This window comes from Setaria viridis, chromosome 1 (assembly GCF_005286985.2).
Source record: "Setaria viridis chromosome 1, Setaria_viridis_v4.0, whole genome shotgun sequence".
Classification (NCBI taxonomy): domain Eukaryota; kingdom Viridiplantae; phylum Streptophyta; class Magnoliopsida; order Poales; family Poaceae; genus Setaria; species Setaria viridis.
In genome coordinates, this window is record NC_048263.2 from 12078557 (window position 1) to 12096362 (window position 17806).

The following is a 17806-nucleotide window of genomic DNA, read 5'->3' on the forward strand; positions in this document are numbered from 1 at the left end:
AGCGATACGCCCGAAGTTAAAGCTTAGATGTTACTCGATAAGCGGAACTTACAGAATCGGCCGGAGATCAAACTGATGCAGCCCTGCCAACCCGCACGAACTCGTGAAAAAGAGGAAAGTATTGGCGAAGTCGCCTGCTCGAAAGTAAGTACGAGGAAAAAGTAGTTTGTTGTATTGATTGGTTGATGATTACAGATTTACAAAGGTAGCTATTTATAGCCCCGTACAGATGACTTCTTAACCGACTAGAATTCTATCCCTAATTCAAACAGAAAACGAATATTCACAAGCACGATTCGTGCTAAGTTGGTTACTCCACGCTTCGTGGGCTGATCTCCTCCTCATCCTTTTATTCCTTTCCAAGCCCATACAGGCCCAATTAACCCATCCTCCTAATCGGCCGATTCCTCATCGGTAAAAGGCTACCGATTAGGATTTCGGCACGTTCGACCCGAAGCGAGACAGAAGTTACCAGCCGATCTCACACTGTAGCACCATTCGACCGATTCCCAACTGTGCTTCTCCAATTCCCTCTCTTCTTGGCGCCGATTTTACTAGTGACGAAATCTGGCGTCAACAGGGAGTTTAAAGAATAAATGGATCTTGCTCCTTTCGATAGTCAAATTTGTAAAATCTGAATGGAGAAAATGTAGTAACACGCATAGGTGCACGTGTGGAATTTCAATAATGGATTGGATAATTTGATTAGGGTAGAACTATGGTGGCAGTGGTGCCATGAGTCTCTTGATGATAATATCATCGTTGATATCAAGTTCCCATGTTGGAAAGTAAATCCCATCGAATGCAAATTTGGAAAATTCCATGTTGGAAACATTAGTCATGTCCTACATGAGTAGATCATGTATTTTAGTGAATTTACTCGAGGAGTAAATTATATAGCACAAAATATATAGCTGTGCAATATTTTTAATCAAGTTCATACTTGATTATAGGTGGACTATTCTATAATTTACAATTGACAAAAGTCACTGCACATGTTCTGGACTCCACTCTTGTGAGAATAGATGATCTGATGATCATTTCCAGAACAGTCTCTCTATATATATATATGATAGAAGATAGTCACCAAAATATGTTGCATTTTTGCTGCTATTTATTTAAGCAAAATTTTATGCTTAAATTTTGAATTCAAGATGTACCTTGAACTATTCTATGCAAAATCTTACATTTAAAATGCGACTTGAATTACAAGTAGTGTGAACCTCATCTTTGATAGGCGATGAAATCGCTGCTATTATCGAGTGTGACTCGATCATTTAAGTAGTGGACGAGAAACTCATTGCTATAGGCATAGTTTGCATGATTGCAATAAATACCTTAGACTGCACTTATATGTGTTACACTAGTAATATTAGGAGGTTATTTTGGAAGTAATGACCATGTTGGTGTTATGATTATGACAAACTAGTGAAGTCAAGATGATTCTTGCAACAAAATTAAGGTATATGTCAATGAGCATTGCAATTGTTGTAAATATATTATTTTTATTCCTGTGGGAATGGATGACTTGATAGTCATATTGAATACAAATTTTCTATTGTATGAATCTTTGGATATACACATTGTTGGTAATCATCATAAGATGTAGATCTTTTAGTGATGAGCAAGTAATTTGCTGCCTAAAAATGCGATCTCGGAGCAAATAAATTCATAGATAAGAACTTATCGCAGCCAGTGCCTAGGTCGCATCACCTTGTGTTATACCAAAATTATATTTATACACCTTAATTTTAATTTTTCATCACCTTCTACATGATGTAGAATATTGATTAAGTATTAATTATGCAAACAAACTAAATTGCATATGTAAAGATTGTTCAACACCAACGAAAGATCTGCGGATCATGATGATGCTCAATTACTACAATAAGTTTGGCATCCTTATTCATTGGTGCTAATACCTCATGGTATATTTACTAATGTGAATGACAACATATAATTACAGAACAATCCACAGAAACATGCAAAATAGAATATTCTAAATATGTAATTATGTAAGCCTGGAGGCTTTGTTGAAAAATTTGGAGGCAATTTTAGGCTGACATTGCACATTAGAGAGCAGCTAGCCTCAGTTGACCCGACCTGTAGGAGTCCTTGATTCTTCTCCCGGCTGCAGCAAAGGAGATTCGTGCATGGAGGCACGGTTAGTGATGGCTTGTTCCGGAGCCGTTGGCCTTAGTTGCAAGCAGCGGAGACCATCACTGCTGCCACCTGGATGGCAATGTGAGGGGGCCGGTCGTGTGCCGCTCCCCCTAATGCCGCGAGTGGTGGTTCATGGCTTCACACATAGGTGACCGTCATGGAGGCGGATGTGCCAGTACAAGGATACGTGATAGCCTGTGGCCTCCAACCTCATTGGGGTGTGGATGCTGGAGGCCCGGTGGTGATCCACGGCCAAGGAGCTGGCCGTCTGTGCCGCCGCCGGCTGCTGCGACAGTCGCAGCCCACCCATATCCACCAATTCAATGTGCGCGGCGGCGCTACTAGCAAGCGGTCGCATGGGTACAATTGAAACGCCCCTATTGGAGATGCGCGCAAAGACACTTGTAAGCTTGTTAGCGGTGCCGTGCACCTGTCGTTTGCCAGTGAAACATTGGGTGAGTCTGTGTGGCAAAGTCGCTATCCACGTGCGCTCGGAGGAGGCACAGGAATTGCTACCGATGGCCAGCGACCCTCGACGTGTTGGTGGCATTGAAGGATCAGGCCGCTGGCCTAGAGTTGGTGGTGGAGGATTTGCATCTTCCATTTTATTGAGCAAGGTATGAACATGTTCGTTCAATTTTTTTTACATTGCTTGTAGATGAAGTGGAACCTCTTTGCCACTTCTGTGTTTCTTCCTGTGTGCAACCGTGCTGTTGCAGTGGCCAGTGGATCGCTGTCGGTGATGTTGCACGTGGTGGTGCAGCATTGTCCGTGCGGATGCGCGGATGGTCGGCACTGCATGCACAGCTATGCCACTGCCTCCTTGAGTGGAGGACTGCCGGCTGGCCCATACACGGAGGTGCATTGCATATTTCCGGTGATGGTGCCACTAGAGATGGCAGCAATCATCCACAGTATAGCTGCTGGATGAAATCGCAATCGTGTTTCAATGCAGGACTAGGCCGCTGGCTCTGTCCTTGTGGTGCAGCAAGGAGTCGGTTTCCATGACTTGGAGTTTGGTGACTGCGGCCACTGAAACGACGACCACGACGGGCATGTCGTCCTTGTTGTTGAGGCCTTTGGCCTTTGTTCCACCTGAGATGTGGCGGTAACCAGGCCATGACAAAAGCCATTGTCATGGTAAAGAATCTCAATTAAAGAAGAACTCTTTGATGCTTACTGTTGTTCGATAAACTCCATCAATGGAGTTCTTGATTGGAAGGCAAGAAAATGCCTCTGTTGACGCAGATTTTCGCGTCTTCTATTTTGCAGAGCGCCAGCAACAGAAATGACATCGTGTCCATAGCTGGCATCGACATCAACTTGCTAGAATGCCTGGTGTGGTGCAATGCAACCACCGTAAAAGATATTGCAACCGCCATAAAGATGGTCGGTGTGCTCTGCAGGTGATGAAGAAGGCGAAGAACTGTATCCTCATCATAGTGGTCGAACTCAGAGCGGGTAGAGGCTAAACATGACTGGGATGTGTTGATAGTTGAAAAAGAGACGGAGAGAATGAATCTAAGGATTCTCTTTATTGATTGAAGGATTGGTGTGGTTACATATTTATACATGGGTGGCCCCTTCGAGGGTTTGCTCTTTCAAGGGTTGGCTCATGAAAGGATCACAATTATCTACCTAATTGATCACTGATATAAAATGTTTCACAACATATTTGTGCGCTAATGTGAGGGTGAGAAGGAGGCGGGCAAATCCTGCACCAAAACGTTGTTCCGCCCTCGTATTGGCGTGGCGGACGTGGGCAAAAGCCAAACAGCCCTACGATGGCTAGACTAGTCGTCTGTGTTTGAGCGGCCTTGTAGTCCATTTAAATGGTGGTTTAGCCCATGTGCGACCAAGTCTTTAGAATTTAGATGAGCAATGCAACCAACCACAATAATCGTTGGACTTGTTACATATCAGGTTGATTGTTAATTCTAGTGTTTACCATTAGAACATGTTATTTTTGTTGTCTGAGTTCCACTGGTCGTGATGAAAGTGTGGTTCCCACATCGCTGTTTATGTAAAGTTAATGTCAATAAGAAAGCTTTGTACTCAATATACTTGACTGTAGCTATCAAGTTTTTCAATTTTAAGTTAACGAACCAATTTAACTTAATTATAATTAGTTCATGCACTATAATTAAATAATTTTTATTGTTCTCATTAATTAGTTAATTGGTCATTCCTTTCCTTACACAACACATGGCTAATATTTACTCCAAGATGGTTATAATTAAATACTAAAGAAAGAAAACATTTCACTTTACTCATTCTTCGAGCAATATATTAGATGCATTGCTTCGTTGTTCTATTCTTGCTACTCCCTCCATTTCGAATTGTAGGTCATTTTGGCTTTTCTAGATTAATAGATGCTATTAAGCATCTAGATATACACTATATCTAGGTGCATATATAGCAAAAACTATGCACCTAGAAAGATAAAACAACCTACAATTTGGGACGGTGGGAGTACCCATCAATTAGTTAATTGCTCAATAAGTAAGAGAACCAATACATAACAGTTAACACTGTGTAGCCAGGGATGGAAACAGATATGACGGATTGAAGCATTGTATCCACATTTTAAAACAAATTCATATATTGATTCGAATATCCTCAAATACAAATACAAATCAAATAGTTCGAATTAGAATCCGAATTCTTATTTCATATGCCTCCAATGATAAATATAATTTTTATTTCTAAAACTAAAGAATTTATTTATTATATATCAAACTAATATTAGGAACCAATGTTGAGTTACTATTATTTTCATACTATTATGAATATTTGTTTTAAAAAACAACATTCAATCAAATGACAAGATAATATTTTAATCAAATATTGATTTTAATGAATAAGAAGGCACTATTAATATTTCAATATTTATACATTTTCAAGATTATATTTATATATTTATTAGAACCATATTTATGAATACAAAATTAGTGTTTTACCTAATATCATGCTAATATTTGAACCAAACATCAGGTTACATGAGTAAAGTAATATGTAACTTATATTTCAATCTATTTTTTAAACTAATTCTCATAAAAACACATGTAAGTAGAGGTGTGGCTATTTGATACCTTGTTTTAGTCGGATATGGTTATTATCTATATCTAGTTTCCATCCCTATTGTAACCATGAAACTATGCAAATGACCAATAACAAACATCCTATATTCTAGGATTAATAAGATTGGGCCTTGTGACCATGAGGCAGTTATTGCCCATGATCCACTAGATAAGCCTGTTGGGATGAAGTGGGTTAGGATTGTTGGGGAAATGGCCCAGCCCATTAGCAAAATGGTGGTCCATGTAAGAGTCCAAGGACCTAGTGTAAATATTGTACTCATCAGGAGCTTGGGGGCTAATTGTCGCCCCTTCCTCCTCTATATAAATGACCCAATAGATCATGAGACTCACTTTGGGCACTCCACACTTCCCCTAAGTTGTGACTCCACCTTCTTAAGGCTCCTTCTTCACCTGTCTGGCGGATTCAAATCCCCAATAAGAATAAAAGCTCACTTCTTTTAAGCAATAATGGTATTGTTGTTCGTATTGTTATGCTTGACAAATAACACACTAGTGACCATTTGGTGAGAACTTCAGCACCAGAAGGTCATCACTAGATAGAGGACTTTGGGTGGATGAGTGGACTAGGGTTGAAAACAGCCAGGATTAATCCCGTACCGTCCCTACTGTCCCGTACTATATTCCCCTTTTGACACGCCAGTTTTTGTATTTACGGGAAAGTCAGATAATATGAGAGGGGGTATCCCGCTGTATTTGCGAGATCCCATTCTGATACCATGAGTTTGCATTTTGGTGGAGGTTAGAGAATTATATAGATATTTGGTTGATATTTGTTAAACTGATGTGGGGATGTTAAATGCCCCAGTTTAGGTAGTTAAAGGGTTGATTTGCACCAAATGAAATATGAGGGATGAATATCACACTTTTGCAATACTTGAGGGATGAAAAATACACTTTTTCCTAATTTTTATACCAACATATCCCGCTTCTACTTCTGTCCCGCTTTCGGTGATAAAATATTGTAACCAAAAAAGAGAGGATGTTTCCCAACCATTCCCATTCATTTTTATCCTTATAGTGGACATAGCACCAGTGAGGATATGGGTATAGAGACAGACCTAGAATTTGAAGAGTGTATTCAAAAATGCAAAAGGTAAAAAAAAACTAAATGTTTCAACCTTACTTTTTTAAATGTATAATTGATTATTATACCCTTAAATACTACCCAGGTCCGTTCTTATGTGGGCTGGTGAGTGACGAGAGTGTTACAGCTAGTACCGCGGTAATGATGCATTAGCACAAAATTAGGGATGCATTCAGATCGGATACGCATGGAATCAAATTCGGATAGGACTATTGAAAGAATCGTGTGATGCCTAGAGGGGGGTGAATAGGCTTGATCTTTAAAACCTGTAAAATTTTTCGCAACGGTGTTAAATAGGTTAGAACTTCAGATGCTGTGACAGAACTTCCGACAGAGTAAAAACTACTCTATGGAATTAAAAACAAACAGGTTTCGACAGATTCTATTTGAATCAAAAGTTTAGCAATGATATATAGAAACTACTGCAGGTGATCTTTATGAGAGAAACTTCACCAAAAAGTAGATCGACACAAATCAATCTCTAGGTCAACAAGAACTTGAAGAACACAATAAGCACACGAGACAAATGATTTATTTAGCAAAGTTCACTCCCACAGGAGCTACGTCTCCGTTGAAGAGCTCACAAAGAGCTGGATCCTCACTAACCCTTTACCTCTCTCAATCAACCACAAAGGAGGATTGAGTCACTTACTATGAATCCTCCAAGAGGATGGGCAATACAAACTTCTTGGGCGTACCAAAACGAGAGGGTGCTCAAACGGATGATGTCGAACCATCTAGAAGCAAGCTTCAAGAGTAACAAACGCGAATCGAAGACCAAAGATGCTTCAAGTGCTTTTGAGATGAACTTGGTTGACCTCTCACTCAAAGATTGAGTCACGCACCTCAAATCCTTCTCTCACCCAAGCCCTAGCTCAAAACTCTCAAAGATTTAGCTCAAGGAGGGAGTGGGGAGGAGTATTGAATGCTTGAGGAGGAGTTTGTCTCGTGGTTGGTCAGCCACAAATGAAGGAGGGCTGAGGGGGTATAAATACGCGAACCCCAAAAACTAGCCGTTGCAGTTTTGTTAAGTGCATGTCAGAACTTCCGACACAGTTCAAATAAAACGGCTGGGAACCCTTTGCCGGAAGTTACTGAAAACTTCTGGCACCTATTATTGGAACTTTCAACATAGGGTCAGAACTTTTGATACTGTTCAATTAAATCCGCTAGGGACCCTGGTCGGAACTTCCGACACTCACATAAACTGTGAGAAACTAAATGTGCAAGTGTGGGAGTGGTATCTCTCATAGGTGGTTAGCATCTCAAATAAGCACTTTGACATCTTCAAGCTATCCATCCACGTCTCCCTTTATAGTACGGTGTTCCTATACTCAAATTCAAAAATAGAAAGTATAAAAAGATCTTCTTTTATGCTTCAACACCGTTCTTCAAACAAATTGGGGTCCTTTCTTGCACTTTTTCATTTCTTAAGATTTAAACCTGTCAATTTCTTGATAAATTTATTAGTTCCTTAGTTGTACATGTCATCAACACTAAAACTCACTAAAACCCACTTAGGGGGCCAAATGCACTTTCAACTATTTACCATATTTTAATTCGAATACAAATACAAATATTATTGAATACGAATACAAAACATTTTTGAATTTGGATTCGCATTCGGATACTAACTCGACTTATAAAATAGCGTTATAATAAGTATCAATTTTGCTTTATTGATGGTTTTATAATTGATAAAAAATCATGTTACAAGTAGGGAGTAAATTATGAGCACAATACATAATAGATATCTTATTAAAATGGCATATTAATTAACAAATAATTAAATGTATCAAAATAAATATAAAAATAAGTATTTCCATAAATTTATATCATTTAATAATAAAAATAAGTTCATCGATACATTTAAATATGATTAGTCATATTAAAACTAATTAAACTTTATCATTATATATCACTAGTAATATTAGGTTAACATAATTAGTCATTTGTCATATAAATAATTTTTAAATAGTTTGAATGGTGTAAATAAGTATTTTATTAGAAATATTAAAATTAACATCATTTGCAATTAGTATTGAGCAATATAAATAAGTTTTAGATGGTTTCATTGGGTACTTTATCCCTTGCGGATACGGATAATGTCGGATATTTCACATTTTTGTCAAATACAACTCTAGAACCGGATAGAGAAAAATACTAAAAATCAAATCCGGGTACATCCATTTGACATCCACATTAAAAACGAATACGAATGCAGATATTCATATTGACGTTTTTAGCGAATACGAATTCGGATAATTCGGATTTCCAGATATCCATATGCATCCCTACACAAAATACAACATTATGGAAAATGAAGTAAAGAGTAGAATAAAGTAGACGATCTACTGTCCATGATTGGAAGATATTAGCATCAACAATAGCATAAAAAATAAACTTTCTTTCTTTTGAGACGGGGACAAGGAACTTGGTGCGAGATTGTCATGGCCCATTTCTTTTGGGGGCGACAAATTATCCATTCCGAGAAGAAAAGAAGCCCAATCAATATGAGCCGTTGATTTCCCAATGGACGGCCTCCGCCCTCCGGTCCGTGGGTAACGAATCCTTCCACCCTACCTGAAGCCGCCCAGCCAACAAGAGGAAAGAAAGAGAGCAAACGACCCCATCGCCTCCTCTCGCTCCTCAGCCTTGCGTGTGCGCAGCCGCAACTTTTCCTCCTCTCCATCCTCTCCGCGAGGGCGAAACCCCCAAACCCCCACATCCGCCCCACCCGCCGCCGGCCGATCCATCCATCGGCGATGACGCTGGGCAGCTCCGGCGCCGGATCGAGCGTCGTCGGTGAGGAATCTGCTCCCCTTCTGTTGCTCTTTTTCCTGCCGGGGATCTCAGCCCCGAGATCTCCCGATCCGATCCGTTTTTGCTCCATTTTTGGCGTGGCTTGCCCGCCCCCGATCTGGCCCCGCGCGATCCGATTCCGGTAGGGGGTGGAGATGAACGGATGGGCGGTGGCCTTATATGGGTTGGGTCGGACTAATAGTTTGATTGGATGGTTCGGCGTGGATAACCTAGATGTGTGTGTTTAGGCGGGGCTGGAGAAGCGGCGGGTGCTGCATGCATCCGGGATTATCGGCCCTTTGAATGCTTTGCGCTGGCTTGGAATTAGTGTTATTCTTGCAAGGAATATCCCGATTGATTAGATTCAGTGATTCTTTCTACGAAGTAAAATGTTTTTAGCATTTCGAGTCTGTACAGGTGGATCAAGTGCGAATGTTGTTTGGTGGCCTCAGGTGTTTTTGCATCGATTGGTCTGGTTTCCTGATTCTTTTGTCAATTTGTGGGAGCCCTTGCCTGATAACCCATTGAATTAGAGTCTATATTGTGATAAGGGATTAGGGGCGGAGATTGGGGGTTAGTGCTACTGTGGTAGCACTGCAATTGGACTTCTTAAGTTTTTATGAAAATAGATAAGCAGCTGTCTTCTCTTGATCATGAAAATGGCAACACTGCTTTGACTTTGTGCGTGATGCTTGGCAGTGGATGCATTTGGCATTCTTGTGCTGCCATGTCATTGTCATATCTAGTATGGGATGATTTTCTTTTACTACTGGTGTCTGTTCTATTCAATATGGATCTTGGTTTTCTTAAAGTGCATGGAAAATGTGAGTAATAAGGGGTGAAATGGAGATAATTAGGGTAACCTATATATCTTTTGTTTAGCCTGGTTTCCATCTAGGTCTGTGAATTACATACCAGAAGATGGTTTAGCCTGGCCTCTGTATTTTCTTTGAGGAAAAAGTTGTTTCTATAATACAACCCAAAGTTGAGCATTGAGATAAAGAATTTCTGTTTTTCTTTTTGGGGTCAGTCGTGCAAATGTTGTGGGAGTATTGATTCCCCTTCTCATTTGCATTTATATTTCTGTTCCATTTTCTTGTCTGCATACAGATTATGTGTCAATTATCTCATTCTACCTTGCCCCATGTCTTTTCTAAAGTTGAAGGGTTTTCTCTAGTGTTGTTTGTTGCTTTTTGTCAAAAGGTCTTTGTTACTGCAAACAATGACAAACCTAGAACGGAATTAGTTGGCACTGTAATTTTTAAATTAGAAGAAATAAGCACCCAAATTCGAATCCAACAGTACTTGTTTGGTGGTGGTGTTCGCCCATTTCTCCCACCAACTGAGCTAGGCTCAGGCTCAGTTCCTATCTTTTTTTAAGAGTATAAGATTGATCTAGTAGATTAATAGTAGAATCTATTGCATTATCTACTTGTGTAATTGACAAATGATAAAAATTGCAGTTCCTAGGAACTTCAGGCTATTGGAAGAGCTCGAGCGCGGAGAGAAGGGCATTGGTGATGGGACAGTGAGCTATGGAATGGATGATGCGGATGACATCTACATGCGGTCATGGACTGGTACCATCATTGGCCCACACAATGTGAGAGCACAATCTCATCTATCGCCTTTCTTGAAATATGATATAAGACGTGACCAACATTTCAACTAGTGCTTGTTTGTAATCCCCAGCTGCATCCTTCCATTATACCTAAGCGATGTCTAATTAAAGTTGTTTTAATAACCCCATATTGCTGTTCAACCTTGAAAAGTGTGGGAGAAATGGCTGGTTACAACAAGTTGTAGAAATAGGATTTAACTTGATGGTTCTTCCTTCAAAAAGCTGAAAAAAGCATTTGTAGCTCTGATCTAATGTTAGCAGAAGATACCAAGAAACACGTTGTTACGTGCCATGCAACTTCTTCCATTTACTTGTTTTTGTCTAAGTTGACTCTCCCTTCTTTCTATTTCTCTCTTGTCAGACTGTACATGAGGGTCGCATCTACCAGCTTAAGTTGTTCTGTGACAAGGATTATCCTGAGAAGCCACCATCTGTCAGATTCCATTCAAGAATCAACATGACATGCGTCAATCATGAGACAGGAGTGGTAAGATCGCCTTCCTCTCAGGCTCTTGGGAGCATGCAGAAGGAGACACAACTGCAGTGACTAAATTTCTGTTTGGTATATACATGTAGGTTGATCCGAAGAAGTTTGGTTTGCTGGCAAACTGGCAGCGGGACTACACAATGGAAAACATCCTAACCCAGCTCAAGAAAGAGATGGCTGCCTCACACAATCGCAAGCTAGTGCAGCCTCCAGAAGGGACATTCTTCTAAAGAAGTGCTGGGCGCCCCATCTTGGGATTCAACAACAGTAACTGATAAGCTGTTTTATGGGGGGGAAACAACTTCCTACATCTGTTGCCCGTGCTTGTGTTTTCCAGTTTCGTATGCTATGTTCTATCTGTGAACGGCTGTGAACAATCAAAGTATCTCCCTTGCAATCAGCATGGTGGCTGTTGGGGATGTTGCAAGTTCCAGGGATGTATCCAGAAACTGTCGTAGTGCCCTGTTTAAGCAATAGACAACATCTTCATGTTACCTATAAAATATAGCTTCTGTGTGCGTGCGCTTCAAGTATGTTTCTCTTGAAACTGTTGCAATGTCTTCTATCTTGTTTTGATCCTGATTTGGTTGACGTCTTCCGTATCTTATCGCAGAGGATTTGGGCCTCGATACCCTCCTGCCGGTTATATTTAAAGCTAATGCTTGTTGGAAGCCTGTTACAAGAACTCTATTTAGCAATGAAGAACTGCATGGTCTCGTTTCTTTCCTCAGATTCCTGAAAATCTCGTTATGTTGAGGAGATAAGGATGTCCCAGAACTGGGCCGTGATGCTAACCCGATCTCAGCACTTTTGTCATGGGCCGGTTGCCCCACATGTGAGGTTAGTGTGACGCGACTGACCCATCCATGTCTGGAGTACAGTGTCAATGGATCACACATTGTGTACAATAGTGTGATGCGTTTTTGTGAAATGACGCTGCAGGAATTTTATTTTGTTGATGGACGCTGCAATTTTTTATCCATTTGGTCGTGTGATTCTGTCGTGTCTGAAGACGATTCTGTTGTGTCTGGACAATGGCAGTAGTGTCCCGCTGAGCAACCAACGGTTTTGTGCCTTGCTAACCATGTGTCAAATCATGGTCTGATGATATAATGCAACGGAAATTTGAGGGCTGCGGGCTGCTTACAGACAAGGTCCTGCTAACTCCTTAAATTGCAGGCTAGTTCTTCCCTTTTTCATCGTCCCCTTTTTATCCTACAAAAAGAAAGTCATTACCCTAAAGAAGTAACTTCTCATGTTTGCAAAACTAAAATAAATTTAACTTTTAAAGTAGGATACATAGAACGTGGGCACTGCGCTTGTTTGGTAGACAGATGGAACCCCACTGCTCATGTGGTTGTACTTGGATGTACACCTCGTGATTTATTTCCAAAAAATAAGAAAAAGAATCAAACGGATTTTTTTTAATGAATCGGGCAAAAGAGCTGCAATTTATATTAAAAAGAAAAATAAAATCTAGGTTTGGCGATATAGCAAATGGGGGGATGCACCCACTGACCCACAGGCCACAGCAAAAAATTTAAATGTTAATCATCCGAGATTCACCACATGTGCACCCCGTTGGCCCGTTCAGCCTACGGTCATGCACCCACCACCGCTTGCCTACTAATCACCCCTAATCGGAGCACCAGAAACCCCTACTTCAGCATCAATGGCTTAACTGCATCTTGAGATATATGCCTTACAATACTAGTACTCGTGAAAACCCACCTTGGTACTGTCTAGGGAAAGAAAACGCTAAAGACTAGGGACATGTGATCAGGTGCTAGACACTTGAGAACACACAACTTAACAGAGGTTACAACTTACATTCTAAGATTGACAGAAGAGGGTCTGAAAGAAACAGTATCGCTAAACATTGCATATCTTTGGCAGTGGCGGAGCCAGAAATTTTAGAGAGCCTGGGCAAGACAATACGCCGAGCTAGCAACGACAAGCAATACACATGAGTATATTATATAACATACATATAATATAATATTAGAAAACCATGATAGATTCAAATTAAGATATTAAAATAATTTTTCAGTACAATTTCAAGACTTAGATAATGAAACACAAAGGATAAACCTAAATGCTATTTGGTAACTACGGCTGCACACGAGCAGGGTTACGAGGCAGCTGCATCTTGCAACTCTTTAAGTTTTGAAACCATCGAAGAATAGTAGCTTCATCAAGTGAATTGAATAGTTCTCGCTCAATATAGCACACCATCAAGTTGTTGAACCAATCATCAGCAATCTTATTGCGAGATTTAGACTTGATAGTCTTCATAGCTGAGAAAGCCCTTTCAACAGTTGCTGTTGACACCGGCACCAACAATGCCAATTCAATGAGCTTGTAGACCAATGGAAAAAGCAAATGTTTTTCAGTTTCAACCATTTTCTGGGACAAACTTGCAATATCTTTGCAATTAGCAAAGGCAGCATGTCTCCTTACATGAAGAATATAGGTCTCCAATTGTCCCGTTATGACTCCACGATCATGATTTAAGAAATCCTCATCATAAATTTCAGCAAGCCGAGCAAGCTTGTTGACATCAAAACTAGAGAAAGAGCCTTTTGGATCAAGACAAGAAAAGCACATCAATAGCTCCGTCGTCACTTCACTGAACCGATGATTCATCTTAGCACATATTTTATCAAGAACAACATAGAAAATTCCAACACGATAATGATGAAGATTAGTAATGGTAAATCCATCACGCCTTGAACGACCCCTCACTGATATTTCCTCAGCCATATTTGGAATAGGAATACCATTCACATCACAAAATTGTCTTGCATCATCAAATAAGTTATCCCAGCCACTTTCTCTCATGGTGTTAAATTGAGCTTTTACATCATGGATAAGCTACAATTGAAGTATATAGTGCAATCAGATTAACAGCAAAAGGAACACTAATATTGTGAGAAAAGCAATATGTTAAGAAAGGGAACAGCTGAATAAGAACTAACCTCAAGAGCATTAACAATATTGAGACCTTTTGTTTGTTTGGCGTGTGAGAGCTCATTTATGATGCCAAGCAACTTTAACATAAGCACCATAATAAAAACAAATTCAAAGCATTCCATTTTTTTATCAAACCAGCTGCTTGATTTGGCACTCGTGCATCTTCATTAACTATTTGAAGGACCTTTATCACTGAGTCCCACATTTGGGACAAGCGAACCAAAGTAACATGATGCGAACCCCATCTAGTATCCCCAGGCCTAGTAAGGACAGTTTCTTGATTCAAGCCTCTTCCTGTAGGTACCTCGCCAGTTTAAATAGACTACGGAATATTTTGACGCTGGCTTTCAATTAGTTTGTCCCTTCTCTTGCAAGATGTACTTGTTGTGGTCACAATCAAAGATATATACTCAAAGAATCATTGACAGATGAGCAACAATTTGCAATAGAAACAACAACCAGCTGTAACTGATGGGCAAAACAGTGGACATAGAATGCATATGGGTTTTAATCTAGAATCTTTTTTTGCAGTCCATTAAATTCACCTCTCATATTCATAGCCCCATCATATCCTTGCCCTCGTATCCGAGAAACTGATAATTTGTGCCTATCAAGGACCGCAAGCAATGCGTCCTTTAATGCACCAGCTGTAGTCTCTTTGACATGTATAAGAGCAAGAAATCTTTCAACAACATTCCCTTTATAATTCACATACTTGCAGCAGTGCAACAATTAAACAAAACACTAATAAAACTGAATATTGTACAGATTACACAACTATAATAGAACCGACACAATATACTAGTTGCTAACCTTAAAATAACAGCCATTTGCTCTTTTACTAATATATCACGTGATTCATCAATGAGAACAGAGAATGGCCTGTTACCCATCTCTTCCATAATTACTTCAGTTATTTCTTCTGCACAACACCTTGCAAGATCCTTTTGGATATCAGGGGAAATCATCTTAGAATTTAAGCCACCTCGATCATAGGCATTCCTGACTTCTTCATTGTTATCTTTTAGAAAATCTATCAACTCTAGAAGATTGTCTTTGTTCAAAGAGAAAGAAGATTCATCATACCCATGAAAAGCTAGGCCTTGCTTTAAGAGATATCTTGAACATCGCAAAGTAGAAGTTAAACGAGTTTGGTATAATTCTTCCGATTGTTTACTAGCTCTGTTTGATACTCTCTGCACACTCTGTCTTTGATTTTTAAAGTCATCATATTTCTGAACACACTTGTTGTGAGCACTACCTACACCACCAACATATTTAGGTAATGCTTTGTATGCATGTTTCCAATCTCTCCAGCAAATTTTGTTAAATACATCATAACCAAAATGTTGTGCCCTCCCCGGATGCTTGAAAAGGAAGCAATAAAAGCAATAACCAACATCTTTGGATTCACTGTATTATAACCAATTATATTTCTTATACCAACCCACGGAAAAGCCCCTTGAACCTGGATCTTTCAATATATTTGCTGGTTGTGATGGACCTTTCAATATGTATGCTCTCCTAACTTGGTCTTGGTTGTGATGGACCTTTCAATATGTATGCTCTCCTAACTTGGTCTTGAATTTCAGGGGCATACTCATATATTTGTTTCTAAGAGCTGGATCACATACAATTTCATTAGGATTAAACTCACTGGTGAAATTATCCATGTTTGGATTTCTTTCAGGTTGATTACTTCCACCACCACCTAAAAACGCCTCATCCCTAAATAAAAAAATGTAACTTGTACATATTAGATAACTGAAATTAACCTATGCATATTAGAATCTAAAATTATTCAAATTAATTACCTGTCAGTCTGTCTCGCTCCCTCGCCGAACTTCGACCACCGGGCGTCCGGGTACCAGTCACCGCTAGCCGCCCAGCTGCAGTTCCTCTCTCTCACTAGAGCGTAGACGCAGCGTCGCAGTTAGCTTGGGGAGGTGAAATCGATTGGGGATTGGAAAAGAGACAGAGACAGGACAGAGAGAAGAGATAACGAAGAAGCCAAGAAGGGTTGGGGAATGGGGCGGACGAACCTGGGAACCGAATGGGATTGAGGTCGGCGCCAGCGCGTAGTGCGTCGCTTCGGCCTCCCCGCCATGGAGTAATGGCATCTCCTCAATCTCCCATCCTCCGTGCGACAGCGCAAGTTCGGAACCCTATAGGCTCGAGCGCTGGGGGCTTCGTGTCGCTCTGCCTCCGTGTGTCCGTGAGACTGGGAGCCAGGAGCAGAAGCAGCACTAGCGCCTCTCAGGCCTCAGTGCTGGGCTGCTGGCCTTTGGGCCTTAAGCGCAAGAGCCGGGCAATGGCCCAGGTGGCCGGGCCTTGGCTCCATCAGTGGGCTCGAGCGCTGGGGGCTTCGTGTCGCTCCGCCTCCGTGTGTCCGTGAGATTGGGAGCCAGGAGCAGAAGCAGCACTAGCGCCTCTCAGGCCTCAACGCTGGGCCGCTGGCCTTTGGGCCTTAAGCGCAAGAGCCGGGCAATGGCCCAGGTGGCCGGGCCTTGGCTCCGTCAGTGGGCTCGAGCGCTGGGGGCTTCGTGTCGCTCCGCCTCCGTGTGTCCGTGAGACTGGGAGCCAGGAGCAGAAGCAGCACTAGCGCCTCTCAGGCCTCAGCGCTGGGCCGCTGGCCTTTGAGCCTTAAGCGCAAGAGCCCGGGCAACGGCCCAGGGTGGCCGGGCCTTGGCTCCACCGGTGCTTTGTGGTGATGAACCTAGTCCTCTTCTTCCTCATCTGAATGGTCGTTCACTTCCTTTCCTTATCCAGTCTGAGTAATGGCAGCAATCTCGGAGTCTGCAGCACCATGTGTTGACATTCAGCATCTCATCACATATGTATGTTCCTTGCTTTCCATATTGGCCAACAACTGGCCAAAAGTTCGATATTTTACTTGCTATTATTACTGTTGTAAACTGGAGTTGCTTTGATGATGATGAAGGGTTCAAAATAAAAAAAAAAGCAAGATTATGATCGAAGTAACAAGTATATATAATTTCAAGCAAGCTGACAAAAATACCATTACTAATACCACATATGTTTTTACATAGATACCCGAAAAAAAATGTTTTTACATAGATATAAAAAGCTGCAACAACAATCATAGCGAACTGGATTGTCTGGCTGATGATTGCTCTTTCCATGTTCTGCGGTGTCCCTAGTTCTATCACCGCACTAGTGTTTTACTCTAGCGGTGGCAACTCTTGATTTTTCTTAATTGTATTTGTAGCACATTTTTTCGCACTATGGATGCATCTCTGAAAGGTGGAGATGGAATTAATGACCATAAAATATTATTTGAATTGTATGGATACTCCCTCCTTCCTAAAATAAATGCTTATAAATGTTCGCGTAAATGCATATAAATGTTCGCGTAGTAGTCTTAGGGTCTTCGTGGTTTTACCTACTGACCTTTCAAGTTCTAGACTAAGCATGAATACTAGTAGTTTCTTGAGTTTATGTTAGCAGACCTACAATCTTATTTAAACATGTACTAGGATGCATCCGCGTCGGTGTCCCACATTGCACTGTCTAAAATATGCTGCAAGCTGACAGGCCTCCTAACTGCTGGGCAT

General features: G+C 40.9%; 2 protein-coding genes across 3 annotated transcripts; one reads left to right on the top strand and one right to left on the bottom strand.

Annotated features, from left to right (window-relative positions):
• Positions 1–8963: 8963 nt before the first annotated feature.
• On the top strand, positions 8964–11788 carry LOC117866762 (ubiquitin-conjugating enzyme E2 variant 1C). The gene is made up of 4 exons (XM_034751045.2): positions 8964–9153; positions 10614–10753; positions 11133–11258; positions 11348–11788. Exons 1-4 carry the CDS (start codon positions 9114–9116, stop codon positions 11486–11488), a joined length of 447 nt encoding a protein of 148 aa, XP_034606936.1. The 5' UTR covers positions 8964–9113; the 3' UTR covers positions 11489–11788.
• Positions 11789–13249: 1461 nt separating this feature from the next.
• On the bottom strand, positions 13250–16458 carry LOC117862674 (uncharacterized). Of its 2 annotated transcripts, none has more exons than XR_011897746.1 (5): positions 16274–16457; positions 16046–16139; positions 15045–15959; positions 14237–14887; positions 13250–14132 (listed from the first exon to the last, which is right to left on the bottom strand). XR_011897746.1 is itself a non-coding variant. In XM_072292688.1 (5 exons), the coding sequence occupies exons 3-5, from the start codon at positions 14351–14353 to the stop codon at positions 13368–13370; spliced, it is 780 nt and encodes a 259-aa protein (XP_072148789.1). In that variant the 5' UTR covers positions 14354–15959; positions 16046–16139; positions 16274–16458; the 3' UTR covers positions 13250–13367. The 2 variants fall into 2 exon arrangements, 1 of the variants encoding a protein (XP_072148789.1); XM_072292688.1 differs by having other exon boundaries at positions 13250–13616; positions 13719–14132; positions 14237–15959; positions 16274–16458.
• Positions 16459–17806: the final 1348 nt, after the last annotated feature.

Excerpts from the sequence above, each read along its gene's own strand:
- LOC117866762 (XM_034751045.2), top strand. The coding sequence starts at position 9,114 with ATGACGCTGGGCAGCTCCGGCGCCGGATCGAGCGTCGTCG. Across the intron at positions 10,754-11,132 it reads CCATCATTGGCCCACACAAT|ACTGTACATGAGGGTCGCAT; the intron begins GTGAGAGCACAA and ends CTCTCTTGTCAG. Across the intron at positions 11,259-11,347 it reads TCAATCATGAGACAGGAGTG|GTTGATCCGAAGAAGTTTGG; the intron begins GTAAGATCGCCT and ends ATATACATGTAG.
- LOC117862674 (XM_072292688.1), bottom strand. The coding sequence starts at position 14,353 with ATGGAATGCTTTGAATTTGTTTTTATTATGGTGCTTATGTTAAAGTTG. Across the intron at positions 14,133-14,236 it reads ATATTGTTAATGCTCTTGAG|CTTATCCATGATGTAAAAGC; the intron begins GTTAGTTCTTAT and ends CTTCAATTGTAG. Across the intron at positions 13,617-13,718 it reads TGGAGACCTATATTCTTCAT|CTCATTGAATTGGCATTGTT; the intron begins GTAAGGAGACAT and ends TTGGTCTACAAG.